General features: G+C 44.6%; 3 protein-coding genes across 5 annotated transcripts; all 3 read right to left on the bottom strand.

Moving 5' to 3' along the window:
• Positions 1-962: 962 nt before the first annotated feature.
• Positions 963-12,250, bottom strand: gon4la (gon-4 like a). 3 transcript variants are annotated; one of them, XM_026299456.1, is made up of 26 exons: positions 12,160-12,250; positions 10,724-10,974; positions 10,269-10,447; positions 10,094-10,168; positions 9,958-10,008; positions 9,820-9,873; positions 9,513-9,608; positions 9,328-9,420; positions 8,288-8,449; positions 7,912-8,122; positions 7,632-7,733; positions 7,369-7,409; positions 6,744-6,859; positions 6,495-6,675; positions 6,077-6,163; positions 5,568-5,745; positions 5,191-5,341; positions 4,954-5,101; positions 4,766-4,882; positions 3,707-4,516; positions 3,366-3,449; positions 2,620-2,817; positions 2,395-2,538; positions 1,915-2,180; positions 1,601-1,703; positions 963-1,512 (listed from the first exon to the last, which is right to left on the bottom strand). In XM_026299456.1, exons 2-26 carry the CDS (start codon positions 10,947-10,949, stop codon positions 1,399-1,401), a joined length of 3,987 nt encoding a protein of 1,328 aa, XP_026155241.1. In that variant the 5' UTR covers positions 10,950-10,974; positions 12,160-12,250; the 3' UTR covers positions 963-1,398. The 3 variants fall into 3 exon arrangements, with proteins under 3 accessions (XP_026155241.1, XP_026155242.1, XP_026155243.1); XM_026299457.1 differs by having other exon boundaries at positions 10,724-10,967; positions 12,160-12,219; XM_026299458.1 differs by lacking the exon at positions 12,160-12,250 and having other exon boundaries at positions 10,269-10,440; positions 10,724-10,855.
• Positions 12,251-13,165: 915 nt separating this feature from the next.
• LOC113125880 (C2 calcium-dependent domain-containing protein 4C-like) lies at positions 13,166-14,317 on the bottom strand. Its single transcript, XM_026299471.1, has 2 exons — positions 13,957-14,317; positions 13,166-13,834 (listed from the first exon to the last, which is right to left on the bottom strand). The coding sequence occupies exon 2, from the start codon at positions 13,824-13,826 to the stop codon at positions 13,197-13,199; it is 630 nt and encodes a 209-aa protein (XP_026155256.1). The 5' UTR covers positions 13,827-13,834; positions 13,957-14,317; the 3' UTR covers positions 13,166-13,196.
• A 57-nt stretch (positions 14,318-14,374) lies between these two features.
• On the bottom strand, positions 14,375-23,955 carry ints3 (integrator complex subunit 3). The gene is made up of 29 exons (XM_026299460.1): positions 23,872-23,955; positions 22,653-22,736; positions 22,221-22,304; positions 22,023-22,136; positions 21,336-21,420; positions 21,183-21,249; positions 20,872-21,013; positions 20,659-20,788; positions 20,188-20,285; positions 19,753-19,944; positions 19,575-19,662; positions 19,371-19,450; positions 18,673-18,764; positions 18,487-18,593; positions 18,271-18,390; positions 17,900-18,029; positions 17,708-17,762; positions 17,528-17,631; positions 17,187-17,351; positions 16,934-17,087; positions 16,781-16,849; positions 16,241-16,316; positions 16,044-16,157; positions 15,869-15,917; positions 15,623-15,790; positions 15,419-15,519; positions 15,269-15,341; positions 15,038-15,194; positions 14,375-14,942 (listed from the first exon to the last, which is right to left on the bottom strand). Exons 1-29 carry the CDS (start codon positions 23,953-23,955, stop codon positions 14,865-14,867), a joined length of 3,060 nt encoding a protein of 1,019 aa, XP_026155245.1. The 3' UTR covers positions 14,375-14,864.
• Positions 23,956-25,176: the final 1,221 nt, after the last annotated feature.

Raw genomic sequence — 25,176 nt, 5'->3', positions numbered from 1 at the left:
AGCCCCACAGTGATCGCGTTTTATTAATGGCTCAAAAGACTATTGTTAGCTTGTATGGCGTTATTTGTTATTGAAACTTTCACAGCCTGTACGTCTGTTACGATTGTTGCTTTTTATTAACACATTTTCGCCTTTAATTAGAAAGGGCAGAACTTTTTTTCTTGGGAATTGCTGTATACATTTAATACATGCCCCTTATTATTGATAGATACTTACCAAAACTGTGAGAAGTTGAGTACAAAGTACGGCAAGTGAAACAATGATCTATATAGCTTTTTTTACAGCTTTTAATTTGAAAGCACGTCATTGCACTTCTGGTATTCACGTGGCTAAGTGGCGTTACCTTGACAACCTCAGCTGTCCAGCTGTCAGATGAAAGGTGGGACTTGAACAGAAAAATACCGGAAAGGCGCTCTCTGATTGGTCCACAGCGGTTAGCGATGATGTGATGTAAAGTTCTCATTGATCAAATGACCTGTCAATGACATTGCGTCACCACCTAGCTAAAGTCCTGAGAAGCAGCAAATGTTTGATGAGCTGACAGTTTGATTTATAAAGTATATTTTAGTTTTAAAAGGCAATATATTATTTTAATGCAGAGATAATAACTACAAGTAAAACTTGTAATATTTTACGTTTCATTTCCTAGTTTGTCAAGCTGCTAAAACAATATTACATGTTCTTTTTCTTCTGGATCAGACCAAATTGAATGTAATAATAATAATAATAATAATTTAATAATAGCTTGCTTGTAATGAACATTTAAACAGTCTAAGCAATGTTACATCATGTACAAAATCCATTTTTGAAAGCACAAATTTTCTTTTTATGCTAGTTTATAATAAAAACTTTTTTTTAAAAGTAAAACCTAATAAAGTAGTATTCGAGTTTTCCGTTTTCTCTATCCTGTATCAAAGTAAATTCTCTTTACTATTACTAAACCATTAATGTACATAAAACAGTTTGGAAAACAATAAAATATGTTTTATTAAAACAGCTGACCTTCATTCATTCATATTCAATATGAATAACCAAACATTTTCTACAGAACTTATGCAGAACAATGGTGCATCCTTCATTAACTCATATGTGAGGGTGCTATGAATCATAGGATTGGTGAGGTGGGTTAAACCTGCTCCATCATAGGAAAATAAAATTTCTCACAAATATTCAGAAGACATTTTTAACATGTTCTACTTCTAGTGCAAAGTGTTTCAAGTATTTTAAATTAAAAAAGCTCAAAGTTTAAAGTGTAGTTTGTGTTACTGTTGTTACTGGTTGGAATGATAAACCGGAGCAGAAAATCATTTCATCAGACAAATATGTGTAAATACAAAAAACCCACAGCAAAGGCCATGTTGTGGTTGTTTGTAGCCTAATCTGTGACTGGTTCAGCCTTCAGTCCTGGGCTGCCTCCTGTCTGCTGGTTGGCTGGCCCTCTGAGGAACAGGAAGTCGACTTTTGGGATGCAGAGTGGAAAAGAGCCATCAGGTACTGAAAACGATGACTCACCTGGAGAAAACAGAGGAATGAACCTTCAATCTGTTTTAATATTTAAAGAAGCATGACTTCAGGGTTCTTTACACCTGCCGCCTCTCACCTGTTGGGTGGTCTTGTTTCCCAGCTGTGCAGACACATGTCTGAAAGTTTTTCTACTGGCTCCTCTCTGCTGACAGGCCATCAGGATGGTGCGGTCTGCCTCCCTGAAATAGGAAGGGTAATTTTATCTTGTTTTAATGACTTCTTACATATTCAACATACTCTATGAAGCTTCTAAAATGTTCTGAAATGTTTTTTTTTTTTTTTTACAATTTTTAAATATCTCTAACATTTGATGACCTTATGTAACTAGACTTGTTAGATAAATTCCAACAAACTGATCATCAATTTGTTTCAGATGAATTTTGTTCTGACCGGGTCCAGGTGACTTTTTCTCCAGTCAACGTCATCAAGATGTTTTTAGCACAAATCAGTCGATCCTCCTCTTTCTCACTTCCTGGCTCTTCCTCTTTGTCAATACTCTTCCTGTTCCTGTTCCTGTTCCTGTCGGGAGGATTTGGGGAAATAGGGTCCACTTCCATGGTCTCACAGCTGGTTTGTGATGTGCAGGTGTGAAGCTGCTGGAAAAACTCCCAGAATTCCTCTTGCAGGTTGGGGTGGTGTCTGAGGAGAGTAGAGATCTGAGAGTAGAGGCGAGATCAGTCACAAAACAGATTTTAACTCCTATAGTTTACTCTGGATTTAGTCTAAACTGTGGTGGTCCAGAATGAAACAGGACTTCTGGTATGCTTCCCTCCAGCGGCTGCACACTCAGTATGTAATCTAATTCTCACTTAAAAGACCAACAATTAAATGATCAGCTGAATTCTGGTGGGGTCAAAGGTCATCGTTTACCTTGTCTATGTCCTCAGGTGGGGGGGCGGAGCTTCCCTGCAGGACTGACACCACCTGTTGATAGAGACAGGAGCTTTCTCCCAGGCTCTGCTCCAGTCGCTGTAGAAATTTTCGGCTACGTTCAAACAGCTGTTGCTCCAACAGCTGTTGAGAAAAACCAAAGAGTGAACAGGTTCAGTCTGTTTCTAAGTGACATCAGAGGGATGTCAGAGTGATGTCACCCACCAGTCCACACCGGCGGGCCTGTCCTCGGCTCAGGAAAGCGGCAAAGTCTCTAAGCAGCTGAGGCCAGGGTTGCAGCAGTCTACTCAGCTGGAGATACAGAAGCTCCGGGGCCCCGAGGGGCCCTGCAGCTGAAAACTGGTCGAGCACCTGCAGCAGCTTGTCAGACAAACCCGGAGACATCTGCACTGCTTCACACACCTGCACAGAAAACAGGAAGTACAAACATACATTGTCTGGACAATGAGAAAGCAGGTGGTTGGGTCACTTGTTCAGGTGCTGCAGATAAAATGGTTTAATACATTTTAACATTAACCACATCAAAACGGTCACAGTGACACCGCTGCTGACATCAGTGGTGATGGATCGGCCACGTGCCACCTTTAAGGTAACTGTAAAACCTGTGTGGTTAATAAGACTATGGGTGTTGCTTTATACATTTGGCCACTCACTGTGGTCACTGCACTGGTGCTGTTTGTCTCGTTTGGTTGTCATTTTAGCATCAGATTCCTGAAATTCACTGAAAGGTTTTAAACTTTTCTTTAATTAATTGGATCAATAAATTTGTATAAGTAAGTATTTGTATAATAAGTTTTTATAGTTAACTACAAAAAAGTAAAAATGCTGAGTATTTATAAAACTATAACTTCAAATATGAAAAGCAGATTATTAAATACAAACTGTCAACAGCTGGAAACATCTGTTTCACAGAACTAATCACTTTTGCTCTCACTGATTTCAAATCTTACTCTGTGCAGATAATCCTGAGCAAACGCCACATCCCTCTGCTCTTCTTCACTGTCATCCTCAGTTCCTTCTGGAGACAGCTTCTCCTAAACACACAAAGCATGTCTTTATTCTAGTGTTGCAACTGCTTTGTTTATTTCCCATGAACCTGCACATTATTTCCTCAGTTCATCGTTGCTCAGGGAGCCGTTGCAAACAATTACTCCTGCAGCTCTACACATTATCAGTCCAAAAGCAGAAAATCCAGCGTTTTCCTTAAAAACTGACTGAAACAATAAACTGATTAATAAAATGGCTGCAAACTTTATGGTGTAACATGAAAGCTGTAAAATCTATGACTGACCTGCAGGCCCAACACTCTGGATTTAGCTGAAGACATCCCGCCATCATCATCATCATCATCTCCTCCTTCTTCGTCTCCTCCTGTATTTGATGGCGTCAGTGTCACTTCCTGTTCAGTGTCTGATTCCACCTCCTTGGGGTCGGCCAGGTCGTCACTGTGGACAACACTTCCTGCAGCGCTGGATGAAGATTCAGACAGAGTCAGCAGCACCTTGCTCTCCTCCTCCTCCTCTTCATCTTCCTCCATTCTTTGCTCCTCCTCCTTATTCATCTTCATGACATCATCACCAACCTCCACCTGGGAAAGGACTGGAAGAGGCGGAGTCAGTGCCTCTTTGTCAAATCTCCTCCTCAGGCTGGTCAGGGTTCGATAGTGGCGTCTGATTTGGTCTTGGGTTGCCAGAGAGATGGTGGAGGTGTTGGCAGTGAGGCTGTCAGTCTTGGTCAGGAGGAGTTGGCGGAAGAGGATTTGAGGAGGTCTGCGGTCTGGGGGACAGCATGGTTTGTGAGGTGGTGAGGGAGAGGAGGAAGGGTCCATCTGTCCGTTAGGTAGGGGAAAGTAGTCAAAGGCAGGAGGGGTGAGGGGGTTCTGCAGCAGGATAAAGCCAATGCGTCTGAAGTCAAGGTTTTTGGGAAGGCGGGGCGGGTATCTTGTCCCAGGAGGGAAACTGTAGGCGTTGGATGCGGACCGGAGAAAGGTCAGGTGGCTCTGACGGGATCGACCCAACCTGGAGTGGAGCAGTGCCAGTGGGGCAGAGCCAGGCGGGCTATTATAGTGTTTGATGGTCAGGTAAATGACAGGAAGACTCCTCTGTGGGGGTGGGGGGGTTGTGTTTAAAAAGACCACAGTTTACATAAACCTCTTCATGCTAATGTCTAAACTGTTCAGACTCTTAAAACTCTGATTTTCTTTTGTAGTGAAATACTTTTTTCAGTGGGTGACTGATCCAACTCAGCTCGAATATGTATGACATGTGCTAACATTAACATATATGATCAATCTGATTCCAGCTGTTGATCAGTGTTCAGCTTGGACTAGACTTGTATTACTGTCACCTACCACCAGCCACAGAGGCATGGCACGATCTTCTCTCTCCACTGGGGGACGTAACTCTGATGGGTCAACATGGCTACAGGCCACTGGCATCGGCCACAACACCCGCTGATACCTAAAGGCCTGCGTAGGACAGATGTGGTCAAACACAGATCCAGTGGTTCACATGGAAAACAGCTGGACACGTGTGTCACCTTGACAATGTTGTCAGGAAAACCAGGTCTACAGCATTGCAGGATTCTTCGCCGGACTTGGACGAGAGTCTTTCTCAGCAGGAACTGGGACACCAGTTTAGTCGGGTCACATGAGCCCTCCATGTTCCTGAGACCCAGTGCTAGGAGGCTGAAAACACAAATGTTAATGTCACATACATTTAAAAGTGGAAAAAAAAAAAAAAATTCACAGATACTAAAATCAGTTGTTCAAGGTACCAGTCCTCAGCTGCAGTGAATGCAGCCGTCCTGCGGGGGCAGTACAGACCAGGGTCGAGGCTGGCACAGGGCAGCAGCTCTGGGTAGAGAAAGACCGGACGAGTGGCAAAGAGCCAGGCCAGTTCAGCTGGCATGACGGGGTAACACCGCACTGGAAAGCCAGGGACATACAACAGCAACAGCTCATACTCAGAAACACTTTATTTCTTAAACTGCTTTAGAATTATTTCATGTCTATTAGTGAACCTTAAACATCTGACATTTCTGTTTTAGAGGAGTTTTATCTTCTGAAAACAGGGATACTTACGCACATTTATTTTTGGTTTCCACACATTTCTGGTTTTCTCGAGTTTATCTTAATTAAAACAGAGACTCACTGTGTCCTCTGGCATCAGGAGGATGGTGTTGTGGCTGGTAGCTGATTGGGGTCTGTTGTAGCTCCTCCAGCAGCTGCAATGCCCCCTGCAGGTTAGAGGCTCTGAAGACGCTGCAGAAACCAGGACAGGCTGAAGACATGAGGAGCTCGGCTCTCTGAGCCAACATGTCCAACTCGAACTACAGAGAGAGGTTGTCATGCAACAGCATCCAAAATCACATGCATATTGTCGTTAACTTCATTTACGTGATCAATAAAGTCTGTCAGTGTGTGTTTATGTACACTTGTATTTGTACCTTTGTTAGAAATATTTTGAGCATAACTGCACCTGAATGAGGACATTTGACAAAGTGAGTCCTCACTTTGTCAGACTCCTGTTTAAGGGTTAACACTTGGTGTAACGGTAAGGGTTAGGTATTTAGCTGTGATAGTTTCAGCGTTAGTGAACAGATGATGTCAATGTTTGTCCTAATAAAGATAGAAATACAAGTCCACGTGTGTGTGTATTACCAGGAACTGTTTCGTGGTCTCAGCCTCACTGTGAAGTTTGGCTACAGGTGAACTCAACAGGTGAACCTGAGTCAAAAGCTGCACATGCTAGAGACAAACAGACAGAGACAGGTATTTTATTGCATATAACGACTTCCTGTATTCTCACTCCACCTGTCTGCTCTTCGCTGTGTGAGAAGCGTGGATAAGCCATGACCTCGGTAGGACACGACAAACTAACACTCCACCTGGTTTGTGCCTCTTTCCCCCATCATTCAAAAAAATATCACAACAAAATATGGCGTACAGGGGTCACACCACATTCTACCACATCAAAAATTAATTCTTTGTCTTATCTTACTAAGAAAATGTTATATAAAAGTTATATAAGTATACTGCATGTGTACCTCAGTGTGTACACCTGTATACTGTGTGTTACCTGTTGTAGTTGTTGCTGCAGTCTCAGCTTCTGCTGCCGGTTCAGTTTCAGCGTATCAAGCTCAGGAGTGAGCGTGTTTGTCTTGCAATGTGTGTGTCTCTTCCTGATCAATGCCAGCTGCTGCTTCACCGTAAGCAGCTCTGTGATTGGTCCATCCTCCCCCTCGTCGTCACACCGCCCTCTTTAACACAAACACAGAGGGTTGGTGTGTGTATCACACGTCTATTCAAGTGTTGCTGTGTTACATACATGTTGTGCTGCTCCTCAGGTGTATGTGTCTGAACAGTGTGTGCTTCCTCCTGTGGCTCCTCCTCTTCCTCATGGCCTTCATCATCCACTTCCTGTCCAGCCAGGTCTTCTTTCAACTGAAACACAGTCACAGTCGACACGAGCAGCAAAAGCCAGTTTTATATTTGTACGTTAGCAGCGTTTACCTGTTTTGTTGGTCACTGCTGAAGCATCATCAAACTATCTCAGTCAGGTGCTGAGTAACTGATCACATTTACTCCGTGCAGACCTTCTGATTTCCAATATTTGTTAAACGATGCCTGAGTCCATGCTGGAGGATTACACATGCCCTCGTCTGTACTGTGAGCAGTAGATGTGTAGTGTAGCTCAGCTGATGCTAAATTTTAATACTGATGTGGGATTTTAAAAAGTCAGATAACAACAGTAGTAGATATGTGTTGGTCCAGACAAACATGATGTATTACACTGTAATGATCAGATGCTCAGTGTGTTTCTGATCACCGCAGAACGACACTGATAATGGATAGATATCAGTAAATATGTGAGGACAGAATATCTGCGATGATGCCGGTGATTGTCACATTAGCCAAGGTTTGAATGAAGAGTGGATGGGTGGTGTATGTACCGTTTCAAATAGTTCCTCCATCAATTCGTTCACCTCCTTCTCTGGAAGACAGAACATCAATCATTAATTATTAAACCATTCAGTCTGAAAAATAATCATCAGTACATTTATAGTACTGCTATTCAGTTTATTAGTGATGACAAACACTTTTATCAATCTAATATTCCTCAAATGTAATTGATCAACTGATCAGTTAATGGATCGATGGTTAAAGCACCAATCATTATCAATGAAACAAACAACTTCTGGTTGTGGGTACTGACTGGTGATTCGGACAGCCTTGTCATCACGGTAATCCTCCAAGTCTGGTTCATCGATGTCAGCCAGAAAGTTATACTCTGGATCATCTTCATCATCACACTCCTCTGACAGAGACACAGAGAGACTGTAGAGGAACATGTACCAGTGATTCTTGTTCATTTCCCACCAACACAACCTTCCACCATCCAGAGAGAAACAGGTGCCTCTTATATACGTTTTAGTGTCTGGCGCTGTCCCTGCCAAGGGCGTGGCTTACCCATGCTTCACACACCTGTCCCTCACCTTCATTGTCCACATCTGAGCTCATCAGACCCCTCAGCCAATCAGTCCACTCCCTGTCTTCATGGGCGGAGCTAGAGTCGTACATGTCAGGGGTGATGTCAGGAGCTTGGAGCTCCGCCTCTAGCTGGCCCAGCGGGACATCACGTAGAGGACGCTTGGACCGAGTCCGGTATGCCATCAGACCCACCTCTGCCTCTGTGTCCGACAGAGGCTGACAGGAACAGAAGTAATCAATGATCAATAATCACTTATTGGAGGACAGGTTTATTTATTATTATAAAACTATTTTTGCCTGTTGTTACTGTTGTGACTTGTAAATCTCCACCCACTGGTCACAGCATAGTGTGGAGCTTCTGTACTGTCCAGTGGTTCTTACCTGGTAGGGCTCCATGCACACAGCCAGCTCCTCCTCCACAGCATGAAGCTTTTCCAGAAAGGTGCTGTCTGTCACAGGTTTGTGGGGCAGAGCTTTAGGAGGAGGGGGAGGGCCCATTGAGACAGACCCTGTCCTCAAATGTCTGGATCTGCTCCGAGAAGTCTTGGGGGGGGCAGAGAAAGAGACTTTAAGGCAGGGTTGTCAAACTCTAGTCCTTAGGGGGCCACTGTCCTGCTCTTTCCCAACTATCCCTCCCCTGGCAGCTTCTAATTAGATGAACACACCTGATCCAGGTAATCAATAGGGGAGGGATTGGTGGAAAACAAGCAGGACCGTGGCCCTCGAGGTTTGAAACTCCTGCTTTAAGGTTTGATCCATATTTAACCTTAAAGGAATAGTTCAGGACTTTTTCAAGTTGGTGTTAAAACAATAATGACCCATCTTTACATAGATGAGAAGAGGCAAGGCAAGTTTATTAATATAGTAAAATTCATACACAATAATTCAAAGTGCTTTACAGAAATAAAAGACAAATTAAAAGTACATAGGCAAAAAAAGAAACAGTAAATAGTAGAAAATGAACTTTTAAAAAAAAATTGAAGGAGATTGAGTGCAGATAGGTATTTGTCATTGTCACTTATCTTACTGGGAAAGTCACTACACTGTAAACAAGCTGTGCAACTTTCATTCTGTGCAAAAACGCACTCCAAAGTTCCTTTGAGGCTCAAATGCAGCTTCTGCTGACCCACCAAGCTAATTTGAGTCAGTACCTTTTGCAGTTGTGGTGTATTTAAGACAAATTTTTCACTTTTTGTTCCCTGGGAAGTACTTTCTTGCTAAGCATACATGGCAAATATAACGTATCGCTCCGCCAAAGACCTATTCTCACGTACATAAATCTAGCACAATATTAAAAAATCCCAAATTACTCCTCAGGCAGGATGAATCGGTGCTACTGGTGTTACTGGGCTTTTCAGTTATTCTTGTGGGAACAGTTTTGATTATGTGAACTTCATTTTCAAACTCCCAGCAGACTTTACCTGCCAAGGGCTGCAATTGTCCTCCTCCCCCCTGTTCAGCCGACTTCCCCTGGGAGATGAAGCCGTGCTTTCCATGTCGCTCTCTTGGAACGTCTGCACAACAATCAATAATCAATAACAGCTTTACACACAGATTGGTCAATAATCAGTGAGCAGGAAGTGTGCAGTCAGAGCAAAAGTCTCACATCTTCAGCTGTCTCATCCTCCTCTTCCTCATCTGGACAATACTCTTCATCAGAGGAGTCTTCCTCAGCCAGAGGGATGTCCACGAACTGAGGAGGCTGAACACAAACAAATGAGACCAAAAAAAATTTCAAATGAATCCGTTTGAAATATTTGCATGCTAAATGGAAATGGTGATTGCAATTTGCTTGGGATTTTTGTAAAATCGATCCCAAAAAGGGAAAAAGTACAAATAAATGTGAACACAAATACTTAATAACATTTATTTGTTTTGACCTTAATGGAAGAGTTTAAACCTTTGAACTTCACCTTATTGACATCACTGGTTTTCTTGATGGGAGAAATGTTCCAGGCAGGAATCACCTGACAGGAAACACAGGTGTGTTACAAACATATTTGTCTACTGAGATTTTGAACATTTCACATCAAACAGACGTCGGGTCTCACCACTCCTTTCTCCACCACTTCTTTAAACTTGGAACGAGTCATTTTGAGCTCCTGGGGAAACAGAAAGGGGTCAGTGAAGGCACCTGCACACACACACACACAAAAAACCTCTCATCAGGTCCAACAAGAAACTCACAAATGGAGGAACAGCCTCGGTCTCATTGATGGCTGCTTTCATCATGGCCACCACGTGTTCATTAGTGATCACTTCCTGTAGGTCAGAGGTCACATTTGTATTTAGGTAATCAAGCCACCAATCAATAATCATAGACAATGTAAATCTCCAGCTGTGCTCGAGTGGAGGAACTCACATGGATGATGTTTCTGACGTTCATTGTGGTCAGGTTATGTTGTTTAGACTTTGTCTCCAGTGATTGGTCCAGCTGTCTGTCAATCTCCACCTCCTCTCCCACGTCCTCCTCTTCGTCCAGTTTCTTCCTCTTCTTCCTCAGCACTCTCCTCCTTGCTGCCTTCACCTCCTGACTGTCCTCTGACAGACACAATAATTTCACTTGGAGAATCTGTATCAGCACTGTCATAAACTAGGCGGTGGTCTGGAAAAAACTGGTCCAGGACTAATTTTTCACCCCACACATCAAATAAGAACCAACTGCTTCTATATTGTACTGCATATAACTTGCCTGGACATGACACACATGGACTAAATGACACAAAATTCTGGTGTGTGTCTGTGTCTATCTATATGTATATGTATGTATATGTATGTATATGTGTATGTGTGTGTGTGTGTGTGTGTGTGTGTTACCCATGGTTATGATGAGGCTAGAGTCTGTGGTATCTTCCTCCACCACCAGGTAACTGTCCTCCTCCTCAGCTCCGCCTCCTGCAGGAGCTGAAGAAGGAGGCAGCAGCAAAGCATTATGGAGGAGACTCGGGGGGCTGGACTGAGGCAGTCTGACTTTCCGGGCGGACGACAAAGTGACAGCAGGGTGTGGCTTGGACGGGCTGAGTTTGAGGCGTTTGCGGATCATAGCAGAGGAACATGACCTCTGACCTCTGAAAGATGGATCATTAATGAAAAAGTAAATATAAAGTAAAATATGGACTTATTTACCTGTTCACCTTGAGAACACATGCAGGTATGTTAGTCATGTGACCACATCTGGATATTTTGGACAGCTGTTCACTCTGGGATGCTACTAGCAAACACTTCATATGGCAATTTTTTTTGTTAAACCATGGTTCAAAAATTAATTATAAATAAACCATATGTGTGTGTGTATACATAATTTATATATACATATATAACATTGGTTTGAGATCAGGCTTTTTCTCTTCCGTGTTCCTGATACTTATATATTTTATAAAACAAGAAAAATAATTTTAAAAAATAATTTACATGTTTTTATGTGTATTTATATGGCAGCAGCTGGAGGTGTCTGATTTTACTTTGGTAAAATCTTAACCAGTGAGAACAAACGTGAACAAGCATAAATGGAAAAAAGACTTGTACAAAAAACAGAGGTTGTCAAGGTTGTCCAACATTTCATATTTAAATATACAGAATGATAGCCAGAAGTCTGACAGAATTTTAAAAAATCCTCGTTTCACAGTAACATGAAATTTTACCAGAAGAGCTTAAAACCTGCTCTATTCGCAGCAGTAAACTGTAGGTTAGCAACTGGCTTCTGTTAACTAGCAACTGACATCTGTTAGCTAGCAACTGGCTTCTGTTAACTAGCAACTGACATCTGTTAGTTAGCATCTGGCATCTGTTAGCTAGCAACTAGCTTCTGTTAGCTATCAACTGGCTTCTGTTAACTAGCATCTGGCATCTGTTAGCTAGCATCTGGCATCTGTTAGCTAGCATCTGGCATCTGTTAGCTAGCAACTTGCTTCTGTTAGCTAGCAACTAGCTTCTGTTAGCTAGCAACTAGCTTCTGTTAGCTAGCAACTAGCTTCTGTTAGCCCCTCGGAGTCCACTCCGGCCCTAGTTATCGGGTGCTCAGCCCGTTAAACCGGATATGTGGATGGTCTGTGGCTCCACTGCTGCTAACAGCTAACATGCTAACACAGAAATGTCACCTTCCCTGCTTGTTAGCTGCTAACGTTTGCAAGCTAGCATAAGGACGCAGTCTAAACAAAGCCGGAGCCCGGACAGGTTCTGACTCTAGCGGAACGGTACCAGTCACTTTCATACAGTTTTACATTAACGTTCTAGTTCAACAGAAACACACTTACCCGCCACAACAATAAAACTCTTCTGTCGTGTAAAAACTACGTTTCCGGGTGTTTGCTTGCCCATACCTGTGACGTCAGCCGTTCTTCTTCTTCTAAAGCCCATTCGCAGCGTTTGTCCGCGGCTCTTCTTCTTCTCTTTTGATTCGCTCAAACTAACATTTCCCTCTAAACTTTTCCTTCTTCGGCGATTCTGTTTACATTATATAATGTATATAAATATATAATATACATTTTTATTTATTGGATAAAGTAGCCTATCTATTACACCACTGTTGCTCCACTGTCTGAGGGTCTTTAGAGTCATCTGTAAACAGAACAAATTCCCCAAACATGTGCTCAACTCTGTTTCTCACATCAAAGACACAGTTTCTCGATTATTAATTCAAGTCCACCTTAGGGCCATACAGTCAGGCTAAACTAATAACTTACACCGACATAGACAGCCGGTTGATTTCCAGTCAAAACTGTGTTTGTAGTACAGGACAGGAATTTTATTTCAAAACGCTTAGACTGCGTAGACTGTAACGTAGTAAAATACGTGATGATTTAAATAACATTCTATATAATAAATTTGCAAAGATGGTGTAGAAATTTAAAAGCTAACGGGGGTCACTATTTCTTTGACCCGGACACAAAGGTCACTGGCTTATGCGTGTACATGGGAACATGCTGTGCAGGAGCGTAGTTACATCCACTCATTTCTGATTAAATTAAAAAAAATAAAATAACAGCCTCCCGCGCGGACTGATAATTAGAATAAATCACTACACCGCTTATAAAGAAGCTTTAAGGAGAGACTTTCTCAGGAAGGAATAAGGCGTAAACTGTTTTTGTTTTTCTGCTTTACTGGATTAAAGAGCCCGGTCAGTGTCATGGAGACTGACCCAGAATCAGACCAGAAACGCACTTAAGTTTCATTGAGACGTTTTAATAAAAATCCTTTATTTCATTTAGTTTTAAAAGTACTAATCCAGTTCCCAGACCAGCCGCTCAGTTATGTTTCCGGTCCACCTGTCAGGTGTGTTTACGATGTGACGTCAGCGGGTCTCAGTCCTCCTGTCTCCAGGACTCCGCGCCTTCAGAGCAGCTGCAGGTTTCTTCAGTTCCTTCATCACGTGCACACCGAGAGCTTTAACGGGCCGCAGGGAGACCCTGGGCCGACCGGGACCAGGACTACGAGAAGGGCGGGGACCTTCCAGGTTCTGCTGACCCAGATGCTCGACCTCCAGGACCGTGGACTCGGTGCCCGCCACCGGTTTGCGCCTGTGAAATAGAGACTCCCGTCGGCGCGTGCACGGGCTCGCAGCCAGCACGGCGCGGAAGCCGTAGGGCGTCGTCACCTTTCCCACGTGCGGCAGCGACATGGCCGCGCGCGTCGTCACGTCTGTGTCCGAGACGGCGGCGCGGCTGGGAGCTGTGCTCCGCGGCGGCCGCAGGTGGAATGGGAACCGGGGCGAGGCCGCGGGACTGAGCGGGGTCTTGGGAGAAATCGCCACTGGACTGTCATCGTCATGGTCGGACAGGAGTTTGGTGCGGTCAGGGGAGGTCCGGGAGCGACGCGGAGAGAGCGAGAGGAACGGACTGCAGGACGGGACTATGAAGCCCGGGATCCTCTCCGGGGTTAGAACCAGGGTTCGCAGAGACGATCCGGACTTAACAGCCGACATGACTGAATCTGCGGAAAGACCAGAGGACACTTCAGACAACTCAGCAAGAACCAGCTCACCTGAAACGTTCAGACACCATGAAGCCAAAAACCATTGCACTGACTGAACTGCACCTGTGAATGCCACTTACCTGAGCGTGAGCCTCACCTGGGGTAAGCAGGTCTGACGCTGGTGTCCTGTTTATATCAGCAGCAGCAGGTGGCTCCAATCACACTGATGACACATCAGTCCACCAGTCTTGTTCATCAGGATCAAGACCGTGATTGTACATGCGCTGGCAGTGGTTGTGTCTGAGTTGATGGAGATCAGCACATGAATCCACCACAGAAGAAGAGGAGCTGATTACAAGATGAAAACATGATGAAAACCCGTAAAGCTGTTACTCAGGTATTCTTCGCAAAAATGAAAATCCAGGTTTATTTGTTATAATTATTGTTTTTTGTTTTTCATGTTTTTAGCTTCAATACACCATTAAAAATGGCTGAGATGGCCCTTGCTGCACCACAGTGCGGCCCCCCCCCCCCAGTAACAGACAGAGGACGACCAGCAACAAACATCAGTTTTTATGACAAAATCGGCACACATGAAGTTCAGAACAGATGAGGAGCTTTTACTGCAGCAAGACAAACAGGAAGGGCTGCTAAAATCAGCAGGAAGTCAGGATCCTCCACAATAAGTCCAATATACCCCTCCAAAAAAAGAAGAAAAAAAAAAATAGTACCCACAAATCTTCATTTGTATTATCATGTTCCCTGTTTAAAATCAGTCATTTGGTTTCCAGAGTTCATAGTTTCTTCCTCCCAGTGCATCATGGGAGTTTATCAACTGGGGACCCACATGGTGACCTTTGACCTGGTCAATCCTTGTCACCTGGAAACAGCATCAGTCTCATGTGAAAGTCAGTTCATCACATGGACCTAAAGTCCGTGGCATCTCAGAGCCACTGGAGGGGGTGGGGATTGTTCCAGTGGTCAGAGAAGCTGGTTGGCTGGCGGTTTCTGTGGCAGCTGGAGTGTGACTGGTCAGAGGATGAATTCATCAGTCACTGTCAGAACCAACAGCTGACGAGCCTTTCCTCTTCCTCTTTGGCGCTTTAGGCTTAGAGTCCTCCTCGTCCTGAAACAGAAACGACATGACTGAACATCAGAACGCTTCCTTTATTTACCTGTTAACGTGTGCGGCCAGGTGCGGTACCTGAACTTGGTACGTACCGAGGCACTGCTGGAGGCGCTCTCCTCCTCGTTGTTGGTGGGTGGAGCTGCTCCTTTCCTTGAGCGAGGCGACGAAGCCGGCGCTTTACGGCGAGACTTCGGAGGCTTTGACTGAGAGTCCTCATACTCCTCTGCCAGCGCAAACAGGTCACTGAACCTGCAGGAGGAGGAAGTGATGTCATCAGCACCTTCTATGATGTTGCCCATCGGTGCATTTGTGTGTATGCGTACCTCATCTTGTGTGCTTCGTCACAGCTTGCCTGAACGTGCTGCAAAGCCTGGAGTATGGGAGTCTGAGTGAAGACTGGCAGAGACAAACAACCAATCAGGCATCGATACATCATCAATAATCATTAATCAATAGGTGTGGCAGATACTGACAGTTGTTCTTGGTGTTGCTTAGGCTCAGTCTCAGGTTGTCCATGTGCTCCAGAATCTGTTCCAGGGTCAGCTGAGCCAGTTTACTACTGGAACTACGCAGGCTGAACACACACACAGAGTTTTTTAATTCTGTCTGTAGCTTTGTCTTTACAGGAAAACTTGTCTCTCCCCGTCTCTTCACCTCCTGTCTCCTTGCATTCTCACCTTTGTCTCTTGCGGGGCTGGTTGTTGTTCTTGATCAGCTGGGCTTTAATGTGTTCTCCCAGCGTGTCGTCATATTTGGATGCCCAGTGTCTCAGGATGCTGGTGGTAAACTGGTCCTCAGGGTGGCAGGGACGACTCAGGACCATCTTCACCATCTCCTCAGTTGGCCTGACACAGACAGGGACATTAATGGACATGGAAACATCCAACATGAAGAAGGACAAAGTCTTTGTGTGCTTGTCATACTTTTCTCTGCGGAGTTGCAGCAGCAGACAGGATAAGGCCTCTGGATGTTCTGGAAAAAGAGTCAGAGCAACACAGTCAGAAAAACTGCAGGTATTTTGGTTCTGTACATTTTCCAAAAAAGTTTGGACAGAGGTGCCGCGGGCTCGTCATGATCTTGGATGGGGTCAGTTCTCACCTTTGTATTTGAGGTGCTGCAGGATGGGGATGATTGTTTCCAGAGGAATACTGTGAGCCAGAAACAGCTGCCAGGTGCTGTATTGCTCGAAGGTCTCCCAGTCCAGAGACTGAACTGCTCAGACAAGAACACAGAGTCAACTGTAGTGCAGCAACAACATGTTACACTGGAATTGTGGTGTATGGGATGTTTCTCACTTAATATGTTGAGCACAGAGTCTTTCCTGAACATCACCAGGTTCCCCATCATCACATGACACATCAGCTCCTGCAACTGCAGACACGTCATTAGCACAGACGCTCACCAGTGACGTGGATTGAACCTCCTTTAATTTCTGCAATATATTTACGTTTTACTTCCTCTACTGCTTGTGGTCATTTTTTGTTCAGTTTTATGTGCTGTGAGTTTTATCGGGTTCACAGGAGGAAGGCTATTACTTCATATCACCTCATCTTTTCTTCTGGCAGATGGCAGAGTCCAGCAGCACTGTGAGCACCCTAACCCTGTGGCAAATTAACTGTTTGTCCACACCCTGACAGAAACACCACAGACGCCTGTGGACGATCAATGGCATACTCTGATTTCCGGTATCGTTCTGAACGTTGCTTCACTTTGATTTTGATCCAATGTTTTTATTGGATCTGCTGTGTTTATCATCAACACATTAAACACACAGGACACAGCAACCCTTTTTTTACATTTCTTGGTTTGTAGCTGTTTTTGCTCAGGTGAGTTACCTGTGTTGAGTCGATGACGGCAACAATCATGTTGAGCAGCTCTCCACTTCTCAGCGTTTCATCTGGAAACTGATGAACAACAGCAGGTTCAGTAGACACTAGTGAGTCTAAAACTAGCCTGTGTGTGTGTGTGCGTGTGTGAGGTCTGTGTACCTCAGAGTATATGGAGGGCGTGAGGTAGCAGAGCAGCCGGACGTCGTCCTCCTGACATGCCTTCATGTCCATCATCAGACAAGTGTGCAGGTCGCCGAGCGCCGTCGCCTGAGCAAAAGACTCATACAACATCATCTTACCGTTTGCCGCTTTACTGTTAAAAGACACACAAAGTTCACAGATGTTCAGATTTAACATCATGTTTCTAATGTTTCCTCACACTATGACGTCACATCTGTAGCAGGTGTGTCACCTGGCTTTGAGGTAGTACAGCAGGTGGTATCCGATCTTGGGCTGTTTCTGATAAAGTTCAGCCAACATGTCGAGCAGCACCGAGAAGCCGCTGTTGTCCTCCTGCATGGTGACCAGGTTCCTGAAGATCAGACAGACCGGTTTACACACAGACTCCTCCAGAGACCTGCAGAGAGAAAAATGGGTGGTCAGAGAGGGAGTCAGGTACAGACAGTCAGGTAAATGCAGGTAGGGACAGGTAGAGACAGTGAGGTAAATATGGGTAGAGACAGGTAAACAGTCAGGTAAATACGGGTAGACAGTCAAGTAAATACAGGTAGAGACAGGTACAGATGAACTCACTCCTCAGTGATCTCCTCTGGTAGGACGTCTCCTCTGAAATGATCTTTAAACAGTTCAGACAGGCAGGAAGCCAAAGCTGACATCTGCTCTGAGTCAAAGTCCTCCTGGACACAGCAGAATAAAGTAAAACCCAGCAGAACAAAGTAGAACCCAACAGAATAAAATGTAGTATAAACTCACCTCCAGGATCAGGTCCACGATCTCCTGCATCACCTCACACTGAGTCTCTGGGTCACTGTTGACAGGACACAACAGTATTCATTTATTTACATAAACACAAACATACACAACCACTCCGTGATGAATAATTATACAGTGACCTCCGACCGCGGGCCTGATCTGAGGAACTGAGACAAGACTATGAGGGCTCACCTAGTTTTCTGCAGCTGCAGCACCTTCTCCTTCATGGTGTCATCCAGTTGGTCCAGCCAGGGTGTGATGTCAGCAGGTTCCTCCATCACAGCCTCTTTGATTGGATGGAACCGGAACTCCCTTTTCTTTCCTGAACCGTGATTGGTCAATACATGGTGTAATTGCTTTTTAACCACAGGTGGTTTCCAATTAAAGGTTTTAACATCACTGGTTTACTCTGGATTAAACTGATCCAGGTGAGTATTCCGATGTAAACTGACATTTTCTGCTGATAAAATAATTTCTTATTCTGGTTTGAAATCGGTTTGGGTTTGCAGTTTTTAAATCATTACACAAGTATTAACCAGTTTAAATAGGTTTGTCTTGCTCACCTTTGTTATTGACCTCCTCTTCATCATCGCTGAAGGCGGCCTCAGTGTTGTCATAGCAACCCTCCTCCTTGTCCAGCACATGGTTGTCAATCTCCAGGGAAACAGTCTCCTCCATCTTAACTACAGGATATACACACAAAACATAGTAATGTGTGTTACAGTGTGTATTTAAAAGGTAATGTGTTAATGTGTGTGCGCATTAACGCGATGTATTACCTTCAGTGGGGGGGGAGGGTGAGCTGCAAAACTCGGGGAATCTCTCTCTGAGCATCGATCGAAGCTCTCGGTCCAACTTTGGATTATCAAACAGTGGAGCGAGGTGACTGAGAGACAGACAGATCAGTCATCAATAATCAATACTTTATGAAGTGTCAAAGTGAATGCAGTGTGTGTGCTTCTTACGCCAGCACTCTCTTCTCCATGATGAAGTTGAGCGAGTTGAAGATGCCCTGACGGACCTGAGACTCCAGCGGAGGGAAGAAGTGAGGGATGATCTGAGGAGGGACGGAAACATGGAGGTGACAAACTAAGGTTGGACAGACGAGGCGGCATAAAAAGCAGAGTAAGGAAAACACAAGCTGTGATGATTCAACTTTCGAATGAAGTGAAGAAACTTCTGGCTTCACAGCTCAACAACGCGCTGATTAAGCCAAAACATTTGTTTTGTGGAGGGTTTGCTGGTGTGAACCCCCTGAGCTCCTAAACTGCCACCATGGACAGACTGAACTGAAATGTGAAGAACAACAACAGCATTTGTGCACAGTTTCCTCCAAAGCAGCTGGGTTCCCATATGTTCCTTCCAGTTTGGCTCCATCAGAAGCTCCTCCATAAATGTCCAACCAATGTGAAGCATCCTGGTCTCTCCATTGCCAGTGCCAGTGCCAGTGCCAGTGCCCCCCCCGTTGTTTTCCACACTGAATGATGACGACAGGCGACGTGCAGAGGAGGGAGACGTTAAAACAACCACATGGATTCTGATCTGACCGTTCTGAATCTGATCTGAGAACATCTGGTTTGGTCTGTTCACACTGTGGGAACATCAGGACTGAGTCCCTGCAGCTAAGACATGAACACAGCTATCAAGTGTGTGTGGGTGTTACCCTGCACATGAAGTCCAGCAGTGTGGCAGTGATGGCTGGATGAGGTTTCATGGAGTGATGCATCACCAGGATGGCTGGTTCTGTCGCAGGAGGAGAAAACATCATCACTCTGTTCATTTACTGATTTACTGTGTTCATTCTGCACAGTTATCGTTCACATCAAACTCCATGTAACTTTCTGTGTATTTAAGGAAACAATGTTACCTATGTTCATGATACTGTCTTTCTCAGGGTTGAAGAACAGCCAATCGTAGAAGAGTGCCAGCTTGGCATTGGAGGCAGCAACATTCGACTGGAGACACACAAATGAATGAATCAATAAGTTTAATTGTTACTGATTTCAATTAATTATAACCCTTAGATTAACAGTGTGACCCCTTACCGTACAGGTGGTGAGCAGCCAGCCAATGATTGCCCAGCGTGGCAGTATGTCAGAGCTCAGCACCTCATTGGATGGATGGACCACGCCACAGATGTAGCGAATCAGGTCGCAGCGTAGTGACTGACTCTCTGCTGTGGACAGGTACTGTCTCTGAAACCAGTCTTGATACCGTTTCTGTTGGCCAAAACGCACCTGGACACACAGGTGAAGACAGTCAAGAGGTTATGACAGTCCAGGTGTTTGTTTTCATTGGTTTATATTTTTAATGATCAACAGTTTCAGTTCTGGAGAAATATTCAGTGGAACAATTCAAATTCTGTGTGAACACCAGACACACAAGCTGAAGCACATCGGGCTGCAGGGTCTGATGGACTGAAAGTGGACCCTCACAGTCCAACATGGTCTCAGTCCTATACACCAGAATCTAGTCTTTACCCTGGAGGTCATGAACAGCAGCTTGGTCTCCATGTCAGGTGTGAGTCGACAGGCCAGAAACTTCCTCGAGGTGCGAGCTGTGAGCAGCTGAAGGATCCCTGAAACAAACGCACAAAGATCGACCAGTCATCAGAAATCGCATCTGCAGCTCTGAACCAGTCTGCGTGAATATTGGTCTCCCTGTCTGAGCTGCAGGATGTGACATGGTGTAACCTTGAACAACAGGAAGTACATCATGTCTCAGCCAGTGTTAAGTTACTCTCAACCGATGAATGATGTTTGTCATTTGTGTGACTTTTTACAGAAAAAATAAGTAAATTACTCAAAAATCTGATTATCAAATTAAATCAATGTCATAAAATCTTGTAGAATCACAGCTTAATCAAATTGCACCATTTTTATCACTTTTATTTGACTCTACAAAGATGGGCTTTAACACCTGAGCTGAGGACTGTGGGTAGTGCAGTTTACCGGTGAACTGAGGACTGAGGACTTGTGGGTTGTGCAGCAGGTCTCTCCACAGCAGCTCCATCTCTGGGATCCGAGCGACGTTCTGCAGGAGACGAACCAGATCTCTGCCAATGATCAGACACTCCATGAACTGCAAACAAAGAGAAAAAGGTTATCACCATGAACACTAGGGGGAGCGATACAACTGACTGACTTCCTTTCCTCCCTCCTTACCTTCTCCCTCAGCATGCTAATGCAGAAGTCCACCTCTTTCTGGCGCAGAGGCACCAGGTTTGGGGCTCCGTGGTCAACAATCAGACGGAGGTAGGTGTAGACCGCCATCGCTATCAGCATCCCGCTCTTCAGCACCCACTCCCTACAGGGGGAGGAAAACATTTCAACTGTGTTACAATAAAATCTCCCAGCTGCTTCCCAGCAGCGTTTTCTGCCAACAAAGTGTGATACTTGATTGATGCTGGTGGAATCACGTCAAATGGTGCAGTCAAAGTGAATCAGTCTGTTACCAGATACAAAGAAAAACGTACTTTTGCTCTAGCAGGATGTCCAGGACACTCTCCGCCAGCCACAGGTTCTTGGTGGAGATGTCTCCACCTGAACATGAACACAGTGAAAACACAGTGACTCCAGCCTCCAGTCTCACACTCTGCATGACGAAACTGTATGAGTGAGGGTCTGACCTGCAATCTGTTTCAGCAGCGTCATGACGACGCCGTCGGCTCCCATCACACCACTCTTCACCAGCTCTCGGACCAGCCACACCAGCTGCACACATCAACACTTTCATCAACATAACATGTCAGTTTCCACAAGATTCTCTAGATGAGGCTGCTTTGGGGCCACACCTACAGGTTTCTGCTGTTCGTCATTCCCCTAAATTGGATCTGTCTGACACCAGGACTCAAGAACTGGTTCATTGTGAAAAGGGTCTAACTGCACCAGTGTTTGGGAAGCGATGAGACACTGATGAATTTTAGGGTGTTGTAGTGACATCTGATGAGCAGTAACCTGAGGCTGGGCAAGAGAAATAACCTTGTGCAAAGGTACATTTCATATCTCTTATCTTTCTCACAGTGGTGAGCAGTAAATGCACATTTCAGACACATGGTCTTTTCACAATCCACTGTAGAGTCATGCAATAATAAAATGTAGTGCATTGCATTGCGGGATTGGTAGCAGAAAGTGACGTGCATACAGTGTCCACTACAGTTCGCATTCCACTGAGAAATATTTGAGCACACCAGGTGGACAGGTACACAGTCAGCATCAAGTCATACTACAAAAGGACAAACACACTACACATCTGCATATACACACTGTATGTTTAGCTGGGTGTCTACATGTGCGTGCACCTGCGTCAAGTTCACCTGTGTTCTGGGGATGTCCTGCAGTTTGAGGAACTTTTCCATCAGGACCTGGTTGATCTTGACCAGGACCACATTCATTCCATCTCTGCTGACCAACGTCAGGTCTCTGTAACACTGCCCCCCCCCCCCCACAGAAAGTGATGTCAGAGTGATGTTACAGTGATGTCAGACATGAATAATGATGTGGTGGCGTCTCACCCTCTGTGCTTGGGCAGGCTCTGTGAGGACCAGGGTGAACAGACCCAGACACACTTCCTCATGCTGCTGTAGACCTTTACACACCTGAAAGACAGGTAAACAGAAAGTTACATCACCAAGCATGCACTTGTGGTTGCCATGGTAACAGGAGGAATTATTTTAACTGCAGTAATTATTATTTATGTGTCTGTAAATTACAGTTGCAATGATCATTTGATTCATATTTTAATCACTTGCTAAATTTAGCAGTTTAGTATTTTGTCACAGCCTAAGTTGTAGTATTAGATATATTGTGTATTTGTAGTAGGTGTAATAGCACATAGTGTTTTTACATTGGCAGTGTTAATTAGCACCTATAGCAACGGCTGTAGTATTTATTACAGTATTATTTGCAGTATTAATATTGGGAGCAGTGTAGTGTGTATTTCTTACGTTTGCAGTGAGCACATCGTTGGCCTCCCTCTCTGAAAGCCCATTGGTCAACGACTGGACAATCCCGACACAACGCTCCAATCTCTGCACGCGCGTGCACACGCACGCACACACACACACACACACACACACAAATAAATGTGTGTTGCCTGATGTTTGGTCAGTTTTTATTTTCTGGTTCAACAGCAGCAACATTGTACTGAGCAAGCACACTTTCAGTCTAAGGGCAATTTTATTTCAAGGAAAAAAAGAGCTGAAGTGATAAAAACACAGCATTTTGGTTTAAAAATTCAATTTCAAGACCAGGAGAAATGCACGATAAAGACCTTTACTGCAACAACTCCAGCAACACAAACCAATTCACTGAGGTTCATCTGTAATTCTGAGAACACACAGACCAACAGCACCCAGAGAACTACACCTTCAGTTTTACGCTTCAGTTTTAAGTTTCAGAATGATTAGACAACAATGCCCAGTACGATTCAGGTACCTAAAGTGACATCAGGAGAGACATTTCACCTGGAGCAAACACCTGATGTGTTGTTTTATTAATGTGCTTTCAAGTTCATGAACGTTCAGAAGTGACTTAGTTTATTGGTGCAGGAATTGAAGTGACTCAAGGTGCGTTCAAATGCCCAGAGGTTTGTGCTTTGAAAACAGCACATATACCATGTGTCCTAACCGTCGTGACACCTGACACTTGACACTTCATGTCATGCTCCATGACGACCATCTGTTCTGAACTGGAAACTGGTCTAAAGGGATCCCGGTTTGTTCAGATACAAACAGATAGGTGACCACAGGTGTAACGGACTACCTCACCTGTCTTCATCTCGCTACTTCTGACATAAGAAACACAAGCGCGGCGCATGCGCATCTGTTATCTTTCATCCATATGTTTACGTAGTGTTAGCATGCTAGGCTAACATTACTCAGCTGTGACTTTGTACCATGACGGTGACGTTTGTCATAAACACCTGAAACACCTCACCTATCCCACCGGGTGGGTTAAAGCACATACAACATGTTGACCCCTGTTAACACAGCGCGGGTATATGCTAACACTCCCCGTCAGCTATGCTAACTAGCCTAGCCTCGGTCCGGTTGGTAAAATGGTTGCATCTCTTTGTATCCGGTTCAAACAAACACACCGCTGATGAACCCGCTCCAGCCCGCTGTGTCCCGGGTTCTAGGGGGCTCCGTGAGCCGGTCACCCTACCTCCTCCAGCTCGTCCTTGGCGTCCAGCGGGGTGGACACCAGTAGCCGGCCCTGCGGCTTCGCCTTCGCCGGTGCAGGCTCCATCTGCTGCCGCCGCACCTCGCCGGGCCCTCGGAGCTGAGAAGGGCTGGGAGTCCCGGATCAGAGGCTTATAAATGTTTGCGTCGTACTGCTATCGGTGTCAGGGTCCCTGACTGAGACAGTTCGCTCAGAAAAGGTGTGTTTTTAAAACTTATTTCAGGGACGCGGCGACTCTCGGTCCCCCTCCGAGAAGCTGTCCGAACACAGGAACATAACGGACATCCGCACCGAGGGACCGGGGCGGGGACCGTGGCCTTTCGGGCCAATCACTTTACGTAGTCTCCTGAGTGACGTTTGTGGGAACCAATGACAGGGTAGATCTGGAGCCAATCCCCGAGCTGCTGTAGTGAGGACCACCTGCATGGAAACCGTTTAGACCAGATTTAATAAGTCCAGGACTTCATCGTGTTTATCAATAAACCAAGTAAATCCGAGAATTATTTCACATTCTTATTCTCATATGCTCAACACCAACCACAACTAATAAAGCTGTATGAAATCAATGCACTGCTCTTCCTCTAGTAAACAAATCCCAGTTCACGGTGAATTAGCCAAGTTTACAAGTTGAATTCCTTCAACACAAAAACCAAAGTTTTCCACAAACCTTTGGCCACACGTTATCAAATCATGATCATGATGTATATTGTACCTATTCAAATGTTGTACTTTCTGCTCGTATTTTTTTTATTCTATTTTCATTTTTATTATTTAGTAGTTTTCAAGATCGTCTGTATGTAACTGAGCTACTGTGATCAAGGAATTTCCCTTGTGGACCAATAAAGTTTATCTAATCTAAATCTAATTTAATACTGCCACAACCACCTCATGCTCCTCATGTTCATGTGGGTTAAGGTCCCTTCAGGATCTGGGACCTGCAAAAACATAATTTCCTGTTGCATTCCGACACTTTCCACTTGTCAAGGCAAAGCCCATACTTCCATGTCTTTGTGTTACCGTTTGTGAGTTATTTTTGCTATCTGTCCTTGGGTTTGTGATCAGCTCACGGATGACCAATTAACTTTGAACAATGGCCCAAATGTGCGCAGGAGAGAATAAAAACGCTCAAAATACCTTTTCTAAAACAAACAAAAATAGAGGCTTGAAACAGAGTTTAGTTGTTCTCAGCCAGAAAGAGTCTCAGTGTCGATGGTCCAATCCTGTAGGTGTATGAACTAAACCAAGAAAAAATCTTATCTGTGTGTGTCCCACCACATCATATATATT

This window comes from Mastacembelus armatus, chromosome 11, assembly GCF_900324485.2.
Source record: "Mastacembelus armatus chromosome 11, fMasArm1.2, whole genome shotgun sequence".
NCBI classification, from domain to species: Eukaryota; Metazoa; Chordata; class Actinopteri; order Synbranchiformes; family Mastacembelidae; genus Mastacembelus; species Mastacembelus armatus.
This window is presented reverse-complemented; position numbering and strand designations above follow the sequence as displayed.

What these genes read in the sequence shown, in the direction of transcription:
- gon4la (XM_026299456.1), bottom strand. Translation starts at nt 10,949, where the DNA reads ATGATCCGCAAACGCCTCAAACTCAGCCCGTCCAAGCCACACCCTGCT. An exon ending in AGACCACGAAACAGTTCCTG is followed by an intron (nt 5,746 to 6,076) that starts GTAATACACACA and finishes CTCTCTCTGTAG; the next exon opens with TTCGAGTTGGACATGTTGGC. An exon ending in CACCTGAGGACATAGACAAG is followed by an intron (nt 2,181 to 2,394) that starts GTAAACGATGAC and finishes CTCTACTCTCAG; the next exon opens with ATCTCTACTCTCCTCAGACA.
- LOC113125880 (XM_026299471.1), bottom strand. Translation starts at nt 13,826, where the DNA reads ATGTCGGCTGTTAAGTCCGGATCGTCTCTGCGAACCCTGGTTCTAACC.
- ints3 (XM_026299460.1), bottom strand. Translation starts at nt 23,955, where the DNA reads ATGGAGCCTGCACCGGCGAAGGCGAAGCCGCAGGGCCGGCTACTGGTG. An exon ending in GACATCCTGCTAGAGCAAAA is followed by an intron (nt 21,014 to 21,182) that starts GTACGTTTTTCT and finishes CTCCCCCTGTAG; the next exon opens with GGAGTGGGTGCTGAAGAGCG. An exon ending in GACGAAGCACACAAGATGAG is followed by an intron (nt 15,195 to 15,268) that starts GTACGCATACAC and finishes CTCCTCCTGCAG; the next exon opens with GTTCAGTGACCTGTTTGCGC.